Source organism: Sceloporus occidentalis, unplaced genomic scaffold (genome assembly GCF_023333645.1).
Source record: "Sceloporus occidentalis isolate IW3139 unplaced genomic scaffold, rSceOcc1.0.p SCAF_5, whole genome shotgun sequence".
In the NCBI taxonomy this organism is placed as follows: Eukaryota; Metazoa; Chordata; class Lepidosauria; order Squamata; family Phrynosomatidae; genus Sceloporus; species Sceloporus occidentalis.
Genome location: NW_028316985.1, coordinates 63,108,749 through 63,122,589, shown reverse-complemented (window position 1 = coordinate 63,122,589; position 13,841 = coordinate 63,108,749). Strand labels below are relative to the sequence as shown.

The window sequence follows — 13,841 nt, the reverse complement described above, 5'->3', positions numbered from 1 at the left end:
GCCCAGGATCACCCAGTGGCTTTACATGGCCAAGCTGGAATCTGAACCCTAGTCCAACGCACAACCACTACGCCCCACTAGATCCCTCTCTCTCTAAGTGTGTGTGTGTGTTTGTGTGCACACACACAATCCAGTTGGCTTTTCACTGAGGCTACATCTACACTGCAGCGTTGTTGCAGTTTGACAGTGCTTTAACTGTCGTGATTCAATGCTGTGGAATCTTGTGAACTGCAGTTCTCTGAGACGTTTAGCTTTCTCTCTCTCAGGTGCCACAACTACAAATCCCAGGATTCCATAGGACGGAGCCGTGAGAGTTAAAACTGCGTTATTTAACTGTCATATATATTGTGTTACCTCTGCAATGCAGATGCAGTCTTATTAGACGTGATGCCCTATGAGAAATAATCCCGTTTGAGACCGCTTTAACTGCCATGGCTCAGTGCTAGGGAGTCCTGGGAACTGTAGTTTATTGTGGCCCCAGAGCTCTCTGAGAGAGAAGGGCTAAATGTCTCACAAAACTACAATTCCCAGAATCCTCTAGCATTGAGCCAGGGCAGTTAAAGCGGTCTCAAACTGGATTCCTTCCGCAGTGTGTGTGTGTGTATTTGTCTTTTAAATCCCTCCCCCTTTCCGCCTTCACTTCCGGCTTCCATTTTAACAGGGTTGTCCTCTCTAGCCTTCTCGTTTCTATGGTTCGGAGCCAAAAGGAAACCGCCTTCACTTCCGGCTTCCATTTTAATAGGTGTGTCCTGTCTAGCCTTCCCTACTCTATGGTTTGGAGGCCAAAGGAAAGAAAGGAGGGAGCGAGGTGGGGGAATAACATACGAAGCGGAGCACTTCCGGTGTCGTAGGTCAAGGTACCGGAAGCGGCCTGCGTCTTGTTCCCCGTGCTTTGATTTGTGGCGGGTGAGTTCCCTGGGGTTTTAAGGGAGCCTTTCCTGACTCATGGCGGCCCTATCAGGGAGGGTTGGCCGGGGCTGGGAGTGTGTGGCTCGCCCAGTGGGTTTCCAGGGCTGGATCCCCAGAGTCCTACCCTCATGTTCAGTCTCTTTAGGCTGGCCATAAACCGACAGTTGGAGGCATCGAGGGCCGAAATACCCCAAAGGCAGCGCATCCCCCCTGAGTGGAAGCTAGAGATGATCCAGTTTGAGACCTCTTCAACTGCCCTAGCTCAGTGCTGGGGGATTCTGGGAACAGTAGTGTCTGTGAGACATTGAGCCTCCTCTGTCAGAGAGAAAGCTCTAGTGCCACTATAAACTATAACTCCTAGGATTCGCTAGCATCGAGCCAAGGCAGTTAAAACCGGTCTCAAACTGGGTTATTTCTGCAGTGTGTTGTCGACCTAAGAGGCTGTACAGACAGGCCAAAATGAAGCTGCATTGGGCCACTTTGGAGGAACGCTGTTTAAATCATGCATGAGTCCTAAGAGGCCGGAAACTGCGCCAAAGCCATGCTCCAGTCCTAAAGACTAGAGTGCAGCTTTGGTGCAGCTTCTGGCCTCTTAAGGTGTGTACATCATTTAAACAGCATACCTCCAAAGTGGCCCAATGCAGCTTTATTTTGGCCTGTCTGTTTGGGCCCTGTGTTAACCAGAACTGAGTATTTAAATAACCCCAATAGCATATATACTGTGTCAGCCCTGATTGGTACTTAGATGGGAGACTGAACAAGGCGCTGTAGTGTATATTTCATGCTGCCGCTACACTTTAGAATTAATGCACTTTGATGCTGCTTCAGCTGCCGTGGCTCAGTGCTAGGGACCTTGGGATTTGGAGTTTGCTGCGGCGCCAGAGCTCACTGACAGTGAAGGCTGAACATCTCACAAAGTGACGTGCCTCATAATTATGTAACGTTGAGCCACAGCAGTTAAAAGTGGCTCCAGAGTGCATTAATTCTGTAGCTGCGCCTCGGAGGAAGGAACTGGCAAATCCACCTTTGAGGATCCCTTGTCTAAGAAAGCTCCGTGAAATTCATATTGCTGTGGTTCCAAGCAATCGTAGCAGCCCTTCCATTTTCAGAATTGAGATTGGTAATAAAGGAAAAGTTAATTGAGTAGCAGGGAAAGGAGAGAGAAACTTGTTATTTCATTTCTTCTCCCTTAGGTCTTCCTTGCTTTATATATAGCTAGCAGGGGGAATGTAGAGATAATTGAATGAACATCTAAATATGGGTCTAAGATGGCTGAAATGCTTTGCATTCAGTGATACACATATCCAGAATATATGCAGAGATGTGGACTTGAATAAGTGTCCCAAAACTGTGTGGATAGACTTCATCAGTGCTGCAGTTATTGAGAGTGAAGGAGGATGATTTAATCAGCTCTATTGTTCATTTGCTTTTTCCCAGCTTTAGTCAAATTATGTTCTCCTATGTGTCTTTCTAAAACAGCAGCTAAGGCTCCCAGACCCAGTTGCATCCTCCTGCAACCCATAATAATCTTGTGTAAACTTTCTTGTAAGCATTTGTTTGTATTTCCTGTCTGGTCCAGGAAGTGATGTAAAGAAGCTTATTTTCTTTTGTTAGTGCTATTACTTGCACGGAAACGCCTGTTTTTTGTGAAAGTTGAGCAACTGGCAGGGCTGAAAGCAACACTTTCACTGCAGCACTCACTGTGTCAGGGGAAAAGGCAGCTGAAAGAGTAAAAAAATAGAATCAGAAGGGACTAGAGGTCCACTTCTGTTTCCCATTTTCTTAACATAGGTCACATAAATAAAAAAGCTGCCACTCTTGGAAGCTATTTTGCTCACACACCCATTTAAAACAAATCCTGAGTGGGGCTCAAAAATGGTTTCAGGCTGTATTTTGGTTGTCCTTGTTGTAGCAGTTTTGTATGAACTGAAAAGCAGAAAGTCTGTGGTAAGATTCCACAGACCTTGCTCCATGGATTGAATTCCTGTCTAGCTGTAAAAGAAAAGTATTTGCATAAGCATTCTTATGCCTGCAGTTTGTTGGCTCTAATGCTCTAACCTTTTTAAATCTGTGATTTGTAATTAATGGTCCCCCCCCCCCAACACATTTGTTTTTATAACATGCAGGAGCTAGTTGATCGGGACGGAAGGAACTGTTGACGTAAGCCAAAAAGTAAGTAGTATTTGAAAATGCTGTGTTCGTTGGTGATAGAACTAGAACTAGTCCTGTTAAAAGTTTTTAAAAACTACTGAACTAGATTGTAACACAATGTGTCCGTGTTATACATGGGGACAACTTATACGGCTTTCAGCATACACTGAAAGCTGCGTCGGGAGAAAGCTCGGGGTGGCCGGAAGGGATAATGGCATGTGTGCCTGTGGCGGGCGCTCCGCGCCATGGTCAGAAGCCCCATTCTTTTCAATGGGGCTCAAACATACACAGAATTCCCCTTACATGGGGGGGGGGGGTCCGGAACAGATCCCCTGTGTAAGGGAAGGGCCCACTGTAGTAGTTAAACTAAACATAAACATATTGAAGTCTACTCTGATAATTTTTTAAAATTATTATTGAATTTTTATTGATTACAACAGTTACAATATCACATAAAAAAGTCTTGACAGTACAGTACATATATAACATCATACACAACATGTAAAACAAACACTACGAAACAAAACTCTAACTCCCACGAAATTGACAAAACCACACCTCATTTCCAACAAAAACACCACTTCCTGAACTCCAGCTAAGTCATCGTCTAAGTCAACTTGATCATTCCTGATTTTATTCCAGGTTAAAAGGAAATTACTTCTACATTTTTATACATTATCTAAATATCATCCTTCACCTATCTACGCTGTGTTTCATATCAATTATTATCTTTAACCTTATTCTTGTCTTAAGTATCTGTCAAAAGGTTCCTAAATTTTTCCATATATTTCCCAATCCTGTTCTCTCAAAAGGCAAGTAAGCTTCTCCATTTGTATCAGATCAGTTAATTTATTCAACCAGTCTTCTAACGAGGGGCATTCTGTTGACTTCCATTTACTGGCATATACAATTCTTGCACTTAATGTTATATAAAATAACAATTTCCCATATTTGTTTTCTATTTCCTCATTTTCACATATGCTTAATAGGTATAATTTTGGGTCTAGTGGGAATAGATTCCCACGATTCTGCTCTGATAATTTTTAACTAATTCAGTAACTGTATAAGAGCTTAATCATAGAGTTGGAAGGGACCTCATGGACCACCAGGTCCAACTGCCTGTTAAATGCAGGATTTCTAGCTGGAGCATCTCCAGAATTATAGCTGTCAAGTCTCATTTTGTCTCATCCACAGAAGGAGACCCCCTTCTAATGTTCAGTTGACATCTAGCCTACTGTAGCCTAGAACCATTAGCCCTAGTTCTACTCTCTGTGGCAAGAGAGAACAAGCCTGCACCCTCCTCTTTGTAATGGCCTCTAAGGTATTTGCACAGTACGACCATGTCAGTCCTCAGTCTTCTCTTCACAAAGCTGAACTTGATGTTTTATTTAAAGAATACAACCATGTTACTCCTCAGTCTTTTCTTCATCAGTCTGAACATGTCTGGCTCGTTCAGCTTCACTACATATGTTTTGTTCTCCATGTTTCTTATTGTTGTCCTTCTATGAACCTGCTCCAACTTGTCTATATCATTCTCAAAATGAGGTGCCCAAAACTGAATGCAGTACTCCAAATGAATCCTTTTAGAATATAAGTGTGAAACAGACAGGCATAAAAAGCTGGCTACTGGGCATCTTGGGGGCATGGCGTACAGATGGCACACGCCTCATAAGACGCCTGGAAGCCAGCTTCAAGCTGGACAGCCGCCCACACGTAGACTGGCTTCCAGGTGCTCCGCACGATGACGCACATCACTAGAGTACCTTAACGCTGGCTTCTGGCTGTGACAGCAGGGAAGAGCCAGTTTTTCGCTGCCCAAAAAGTGGCTTCAAGGCAGACTGGGACTACAGCATGCAGTTGCCACAGCCCCACTCCACCTTTGGGGCAGTTTGTTTCGCTCCATAGTGGGACTATTGCTTTCCTCAGAAACTGTTAATGCAGGCAAATACTATTTGCTATCTTTGCTGCAGAATCACAGTCAATTAGGTTTGTGGTAAAAAATTTCCATTTATTGCTGTTGAATTTCAGTTTATTAATTTCAGCCCACTTATCAAGGTCCTTTTGAAATTTGTCAAGGTCCTTTTGAAGTTCCCTTCTTCCAATGTGTTGGCTACCCCTGCTAGTTTTGTGTTATCCCCAATCTGTTAATGATTCCTTCTACCCCATCATGAATTTTTCGATGAGCATTGGCCCCAGGACAGAGTCCTGCAGCACTCCACTTGAGACCTTTCAGTCTAAAGCACAACCACTGATGACAACTCTTTGAGCACAGTTTCCCAGCTGATTATGAATCCATCTAACAATGTATCTATCTAAATTCCATATAAATGACATCCATAGCATTCCCACCATCTACTAAACTAGTGACTGGATCAAATGGTTAGTTTGGCAGATTTTTGCTTGAGAAGCTCATGCTGGCTCCTACTAACCACTGCATTGTTATTGGGATACTTGCAAACAGACTCCTGTTCTGATATTTTGTGTGGTATTGAGGTCAGGCTGACTGGTCTGTATGTTTCTGGACCCCCCCCCCCCCCCCCCGGTGCTTTTTTTTAAAGAGGGACATGTGTGCCAGATTACATTTCCTTGTATCTAGTCCTCTGGCACATTATATCCAGTTTATTCTTTTGTGATTATGTATTTGTACGCAGAATTATATAGAAATTTTAGTGGAATCCTAAATATGCTTCCCAGAAACAAGTTCTGTTGACTTTAGGAAATAAATCCCATAGCGTTTATTTTATACTAACTTTATCTATGTATTGCTGTTCAATCTGTGTTTACTATTTCATTTGATTGAAACTAATGAGGTTAAAATATGCCTACTTACTGCTTTATCATACTAGGGGGCAAATGGGATTTAAACGAGAGTTAAACTAGAGAAAACCAGGAAATGTCTGATGTTTATCACACGACATTTCTTGATTTTCTCCAGTTTAACTCTCATTTAATTCCCGCAGTTAGATGTGTGTGATAAAGCAGTTAGACAGGACTGGACTGTTATGGCTATCTCTTGAAACTGCTTTTTACAGGTCTGTGGCCAAAGGCTTAAGTGGATTGATGCTCGATAAGATGCTGTTAGAGAAAATGCAACTAAAAGTACTTGCAGATTTGCATCTGACAAGTGGAAAGCTTGGGAAATTATGTGTGCATGTGCAGGACGGTCTGTTGGGAGTTTGTTCTATGTAAGTGAGGATCAGACTGTGCTTTTCCATATCATGTTGAAACTTGGATGGAATGAAAGAGGTTATTTGTAATGCTGAACTTCATCCAAGTACTCTAGGATGAAATGATTTCTGGGAAAGTAACAACCTCTGCAGAAGATTCCATTATGTGTACCTCCCTAAATTATGATGTGTTGCTGATGAATCAGGATAAGTGGATATAGTAGGATCTTCGGGGGAAATGCCCATTTGCCTCTGTGTAAGAGAAAATTAGTTTCTTGAAAAGTGATAGGTGCTGTTCTAAACTTGAAGTATTTGGATATAATCAAAAACTCAATTTGATACTGATCATATCATAACTGTAAGTAAGAACCTGTGTGATCCTGGAGGGGAATCTATAGAAACTCTAGCTATACAGGGATCAGGACTTGCATGAGGGGAAACTCTTTCATTCCAAGCAGTGTCTGAAGATCCAGTGCTCACAACTGGTTCAAGAGAACTACTGTTGCAAGAAAATAAAATTAAGTAGTCTTCAATGGCATAGGTCATGAAAAGATGTGGAATGGTAATAAAAACATGGGAGTGACACCACATCTGATTGTCCTGATGAAAAATCTGTACTTAGGACAAGAGGCTACTGTTAGAACAGAATATGGAGAAACAGAATGGTTTACAGTTGGCAAAGGGGTCAGGCAAGGCTGCATTCTCTCACACTATCTGCTCAATTTGTATGCAATAAATATACAAAGAGTAAGCTTGGACACAGAAGCAGTGAAGATAGGGGGAAGGAATATCAACAATTTAAGATACACAGATGATACCATATTATTAGCAGAAAACATCACAGACCTGGAATTACTAAAGAAGATCAAAGAAGAAAATGCAAAGGCAGGCTTACTGCTGAATATAATGAAAACAAAAATAATGACTGTGGAAGATCTATACAAATTTAACCTAGACAGTCAAAATCAAAACAGTAAAAGAGTTCCTGTACCTTGGATCAAACATCGATCAGAATCGGGGTTGCAGTCAAGAGATCAGAAGAAGACTGAGAATGTGGAGGACAACTATGAAAGAACTAGAAAGGATCCTAAAAAATAACTGTATACAACTGAGCATGCATTGTATTCCCTGTTACCACGTATGGATGTGTCAGCTGGACAGTGAGGAAAGTGGATAAGGGGGGAAATTTATTTGAAATGTGGTGCTGGAGAAGACTGCTGAGGATCCCATGGACAGCTAAAAAGACAAACAAATGGGTCCTTGAACAGATCACGCCTGAAATCTCCCTGTAAGTCAAGAAGTTGAGGTTGCTGTACTTTGGCCACATCATGAGAAGACATGACTCACTAGAAAAGACAGTAATGCTAGGAAAGGTGGAGGGATGTAGATAGAGAGGAAGATTGAATGCTAGATGGATGGACTCTATTGAGGAGGTCACAGGTTTGAATTTACAGGACATGAGCAGAGCAATAGAAGATAGGGAGTCTTGAAGACGTCTCATTCATGGGGTTGTCATTAGTGGGATCGACTCAAAGGCGGTTAACAACAAGAACAAATTACATTGTTCCTTCTAGACCTCCTTCTGCCTAGTGACACCATTACTTAGGCGCGGGACAGACTGTCCAAAAAGGACGGTCTCCCTGCGCCTAGCTTTGGTCTACGGGGAAGCTGCAGCCTCCAGACGGTGGGACTTCCTTGCGGACCAAAAAGAACCCGCAAAAAGCGGGTTCTTCTTGCGGTGCGATTATGACACTGCAGTGCGCCAATGGCGCACTCGCAATGTCATAATGGCGCCGTGACATACAGACACTATGCATCCGTCATGTAATGATGGTGGCACCCATCTGTATAGGGCACCGTCATTTTGATGCCTTCATCAGGGACGAGGGGCATCTAGAAGCCCCGCCCATTGCACATGACGAGGACATCCTATTGCACCCGTCTGGACCGGGCCTTAGTTATCTGTCTCAATTCAAAATATTCTATAGGTTGAAATGATTTAGTATATCGGTCTTTTAATTTGCATTAGTAGGATAAATCAATGTGCGAGAAACACTGCTGGTTATGTTTTCTGTGTGAAACTATTTGCTGCAGCCCTGGTGCCTCAGTGGTTAAATGCCTGTACTGCAGCCACTCACTCACAAACCACAAGGTTGTGAGTTCAATACCAGTCAGGGGCTCTGAGTCAACTCAGCTTGGCATCCTTCTGTAGGTCGCTAAACTGAGTACCCAGCTTGTTGGGGCCATTAGCCTTTACTTCGTAAACCACTTAGTACATCGGTAAGTGGTATAGAAATGTTTTTGCTATCGCTTGCTATTACTAACTCATATTAACCAGGACTTACTAATGATTTTGTATGGTATTCTTGCTATTAGCAGTGGTTTGAAGAAGAATATTCCAATGTTTGCTAGTTTGTGTTCATGATTTCTGACTTTTGACTTATTCATTTTACATCGTTACCAAAGAGTTTTATGCATTTTAATTTTAAAAATAAATGGTTTAAACAATATGCAGTAAAATTTGGATTTATTTATGATTTCAGACATGTTTTTCTCTGACAGTATTTTAGATAGTGCTTACTGAAAGAAATGTTAAACATTGACTTTAGGAATGTTTCATTAAAATCAGTGGAAATTATTTTTAAAACAAATATCTGACAGTCTGCCATTAATACCTTGAAGGTTTTTTTTGCAGTGCAGGATAATATACCCCTCATCTTTTGCCAAACATAACTTCATCAAACTTCTATCTTTAGTGGCATACCGAAGAGGTGAAATGTGGTCTGAAGAGCATTTTGGATATGAAAGACTTCCACGGGAACGGCTTCCTCCACGTCCTGAGGTTAGTAGATTGTTCTTAATGTACATTCTGTAATTTTAGCTAATAGTTCTTTATCATTTTATTTTCCCATATATTATATTGTCTTGGAGCATAGCTCAATTACATACATTTAAGATACCAGTGTTTTACAGGCACAAGATAGTCCATAATGCCCATATAATAATAGGGCTAGGAGTCTTGATGGTGACTCGATTTGTAACTTCTGTCTGTTTTCTGTTTGGAAATTCAGTAGACATGGGTTAGTTCAGTGAACAGAAAATACAAATTGGAGAAAATATGTTTTATTAAATAATGTGCATTATTCCTTCGGTAGATTTTAGAGAAGGCAGAAATGGGTTGTTCTTTAGAAATAGTTAACAAAATTGCTTTAATTTTTTAAAATTACACAGAACTTTGTTTCTAATAAGCTAATTCTCGAATATCTGTGTGAACTGTCAAGCTGTTAAATAATAATAATGATGCTAACTTGATAGGCCTTTAGAACTTGGACAGATTCCTCCATTTCCTTCTGTACTGTGTTTCCTTCACCTTTTGTTATACAACTAATGGTGTGAGTTGAACCATTCTTTGGGACTATAAAACACAACATCTGATGCATCTTATGCATGATCACATTCTGTTTCATTATTGGAAGCAACATGGTTTCTTTATCTGTGTGCATTAATACTGATATTCAGCATAAAGCAGTGTTTCTATTTGTAATCATTAGCATATTTAATTTAAGTGTTCTAAGGGCAGTTTCTTTCTGATCAAATAACACATTGAAATTAAATTTGCTCCTCAGTTCACTGTATTTCTAAAACCTGATGAGTTCAGTGTTAATGATTTCCTAAGTGAATGATGTTTTCCAGCTGCAGTCCTGTGCAGAATCTAGGGGACTGAGCAGACTGGCAGGAAAAAGCAGCTCAATCCTGGGTTGTAAGAAAGCGGGTGGAAACCCCACTGTCTGTATGGCCAGCTCCAAAGGCGGGCTGAACACTCACAGGCAGTCCACACCGCGTGGTGTCAAGCCGTGCCACTTGTTCTTTTTACCTCCCCACCATGCATGTGGACCATTGCACGAACACACCACCTTTAACCTCCAGTTACCTCCCTCCTGGCTAGCTGCCATCCTAGTGGACCCCCAGATGACTGTGTGTCACACAGTTGCACATGTGATGCACTGCATGTACCATATATCAGTGCATCAATATGTCCTGAGGACAAAGGACTCATTCTAGTTGTTAGTCCCAACTAAAGTAGAACTTTATCTATATTCTATTAATTCATATGTGCATTCTGTTAATTCAGTTATGCTTACTTTATCTTGGACCAACAATTAGGAAAAATGGATTTTGCATAGGTGTACAATATTAATTTACAGAACCAAAATTCCATTTTTGTTCTGATGTCGGTGTTCTTTGCTTTCTTAAATGGGATTCGGCTGTAGAACCTAGGTGAAGCCAGCATATAAAAACATTTGATGCAAAGTTTAGATGAGAAATCAGGGACAGTTAACTGCTAAGCTTCAAAGTACCTTCTTGGTGTACAGGATTTGTGGACTAGATGTAGGGCTTCCTCAGCTATGTGTCAGACTAGCATTTTGCTGTTTTGATGTTGCTGGGATTCCTACCTTTTGCTTTCTTCATTTGCTCCCCAGTTTTCATCTTAATCTTAATGGGAAAAAAGGTAATGATAGAATTGGTTATTATACAGAGACAAGTCAAATCAGTGACTACAATTCAGTAGTGTATTTCTGTGGAATACCATTGCTTCTGTCAGAATTGATAACACCCATCCCCATGGACTGCAAAAATCAATTATTGGTGCAGTGGAGGACTGTTGCTGGAGGAGCAGAGGAAGAAAGATGAGGTTCTCCTGGTGAAGGTTACAAAGGATAATTGTTGGATCACAATGGATTCATTTGGATTCAGTTTTTTCCTGGACTTCAGTAATTGGTCAAAACTCTTAACATAAGAGTCTTTTTGACTATCCTTTAAAATGGGTATTGTCAAGGCAAACCGAAGCCATTTCAAGCAAAAGTTTTGCTGCTTGACTTTAAATACTTATCTAATATGAAATCTGGGTACATCTTCCCATTATAACTGACCGCTTGGTTGTGATACTCTACCTTTGAAATTGTGCCTTGAGCTAACTCCTTGGCCACTTTCTTTGTTATCCTTTTTATAGCAGGAATAATGTACATTCTTTCTCAAGGCTCTGACAGTGTTTGACATGGTGTTTGAATTTGCTCTATCATTGTTTTATGATATTGTAGTGTTCCTTTTCTGAGTGCTTTTGTTGAAAGTGCAGTATAGAAATATTCAAAATATAATCCTTTAAGTTGAGCCCTTGTGGTTATAAATAGTATTTTTAAAAAATCTCTTTGAAATTATTTTATTTGCAGGGCATGCAGTATACAATTGGCAGCATAAATTACCAGGTATTAGCATTTGTTATCTAGGTTGACTTCTTTCCTTTTTATTCAGTCTGGTTTTGGGTAAGCTTTTATATCTCCTTTTCTGCACCAAGCTTTTAAACAATCATAGGTTGCAGTGTTTCTACTGATAACTACATTTGAGTACTCTTTCTTTTGTCAGACATATCATCTTGGGATATGGACATACTAAGATTCCTATACAGCTTTCTAATTATTTGGCTTGACATGAAAACTCTTTACTAGATTCATAACTAGAATAGCTGCTCCAAGCTTCATTTTCCAAATGTTCTGTTTACTCTCACTGTTCCCTATATGCATTTCTTATGGATAATATAATTTTATGGTTAATTTGAAATTAGTGTCCTGTAATTGCTAAGGACAGTGAAACTGCCACAACAGCAATATAACTAGATTAGTATGTTTTGTGCTGTGAAAAAGCACAATGTGTGTTTAAAAAAAAACATGATGGGAGGAATAGCCAGATTTTTTTTAGAAAAAAAGTATTTACTCACCCCAGAATAGATGTTGTCTTATTCATTTTATTTCTTAATTCTTCTTTCAGGAGCCAGAAAGCTCTCTTCATTGTCAAGATGCTGGATATGAGAGGAGAATGATTAGGGTATAGTCAGACAGACAGTCAATTTTACAGCAGCAAATTAGCAACAGGATGCAATGAAAGGCAAAACTACCATTTGGCTAACAATTTTCTAATGCATTTGTGAGAATTATTGTGAGAAGTACCAGCGTATTTCAATTTCCTTTGAAGTAATTATTGTGGGATTTATGCAGAATATTAACAAGTTAAACTGCCTGTTCTCAGAGGAAGGCAAAGGCAAACCTTTTCTGAACAAATCTTGCCTAGAAACCTCTATGATATCTTCATCTTAGGGTTGCTATAAGTAAAAAATTACTTGAAAGCACACAACAACAACAAAGTTATGGTCCTGAAGGAAATAGACTTTCTGTCCTAGTCTTCCTAGCCTATTTTTCTGTTCTCATTTGTCCACCTAGCTATCCTGGCGCTCACAGTCCTGGCACTGTAGGACCCTTCCCCCCAAATCTACCCTCTTTTGGAGTGGGTGATCCAGCCTTGGATGCATCCTTTGTGCCACCATGGAGGTTCTCACTGTGGCTTCCTTCCTAAGGTCAGGAGTTTTATCTCCAGGATGGGGAGGGGGAAGAGACATATTGTATACTGGTGGGCAAAGAGGGAGCCCACCTGATACAGAGTTTGCAGCCCTCAGTGACATGCCAAACATGGTGATGCATTTAGACTTGCCCTACATCTGTATTTAAATAAATTTATTCCTAGTGTTTGTAAGGGGAAAGATACCTGCTCCATAAAATAAAAAGTCGTATAATTGACTCTTTCGTCACTTTTCCATATCAGCAAGAGCCTGGCATGGCATAGTAAAGTGGAGGCCTGTGTAAGAGAGCAATCTGTCAGAGCATAGGATTTCTAACTTTCAACATGTCTTCTGCTTTTTCCTAAGTTTCTATTCTTTGGTCGCTGATCTGCTTACTACTAGACTGTATTAACCACATATACCCATGCTCTTTTATACTGTCTCAGTTCATCTCTTCTGATGAAGAGTATACAGGTACATAATAATTCATGCCAGCTCACTTGTCTATAGCAGTGAGCTAGTGAAAGCCAATCAGATGTTCACGAATGGCCTGTTAGAAATTTATCTTTTGATTAACCTAGTATCATGTGGAAGCTGACCTGTCTAACTAAATTACTGGTGACAGGGTGACAGGCTCCAAAGGCTGTTCTTGCAGCCTCCAACATTCTTCCTGATTCCTCTGGCCGTTTTTTATGGAAGAAAAAGGGAAAGGGAGATCTCCAGGAGTTGTGATCTGTCTTTCTTTGAAATAGGTCACAGGACCCTGCTTCACTGTTGAAAAATTCTCATACTTCTGGTTTTATTTTGGGAAGGTGGGATTTCTGACAGTCCAAGGATCTTTGCAGCATCTCAGAGCAGGAAATTGGCCCTAGGCCCACAACAACTGCCCATTATAGCATCTTTATAGGCTTTGTCAGTTAAAGAAAATTTGTAGTAATCTTAGGCCTTTACTACTAACTCATGTAGACCTGTTAAATCAGTTGGAAAGTCAACACATATGTAAGTTTCATTGGTTCAGTGGGTCTTCGGGACAACTCTAGTTAGGGTCAGGCCTCAGTATACAAATAGCAGATAGCTTATCTTTCTAAATTTTAATGTTACTTAAATATATGCTGATTTTCAAAACCCAGCTTCATCTTTAACAGTCATTTTAACCAGATTCTCAGAATTTTTTTATTCCCCATACCTATAGTGGTGTGTCACATATAAGGAGTTACTAGAGGTTA

At 40.6% G+C, this 13,841-nt stretch overlaps 1 protein-coding gene across 4 annotated transcripts in view; it reads left to right on the top strand.

Moving 5' to 3' along the window:
• Positions 1 to 823: 823 nt before the first annotated feature.
• The window catches only part of PPHLN1 (periphilin 1), a 47,199-nt gene continuing 34,181 nt past the window's right edge, over positions 824 to 13,841 (top strand). For 2 of the 4 annotated variants that reach the window (XM_089524274.1, XM_089524273.1), the window contains exons 1-5: positions 824 to 906; positions 3,036 to 3,081; positions 8,984 to 9,069; positions 11,456 to 11,491; positions 12,051 to 12,107. In XM_089524274.1, coding sequence (XP_089380400.1) covers position 3,081; positions 8,984 to 9,069; positions 11,456 to 11,491; positions 12,051 to 12,107 — 180 coding nt within the window. In that variant the 5' untranslated portion in view covers positions 824 to 906; positions 3,036 to 3,080. The remainder of the gene's footprint in view (positions 907 to 3,035; positions 3,082 to 8,983; positions 9,070 to 11,455; positions 11,492 to 12,050; positions 12,108 to 13,841) is intronic. The other 2 variants (XM_089524275.1, XM_089524276.1) reach the window with 2 other exon arrangements.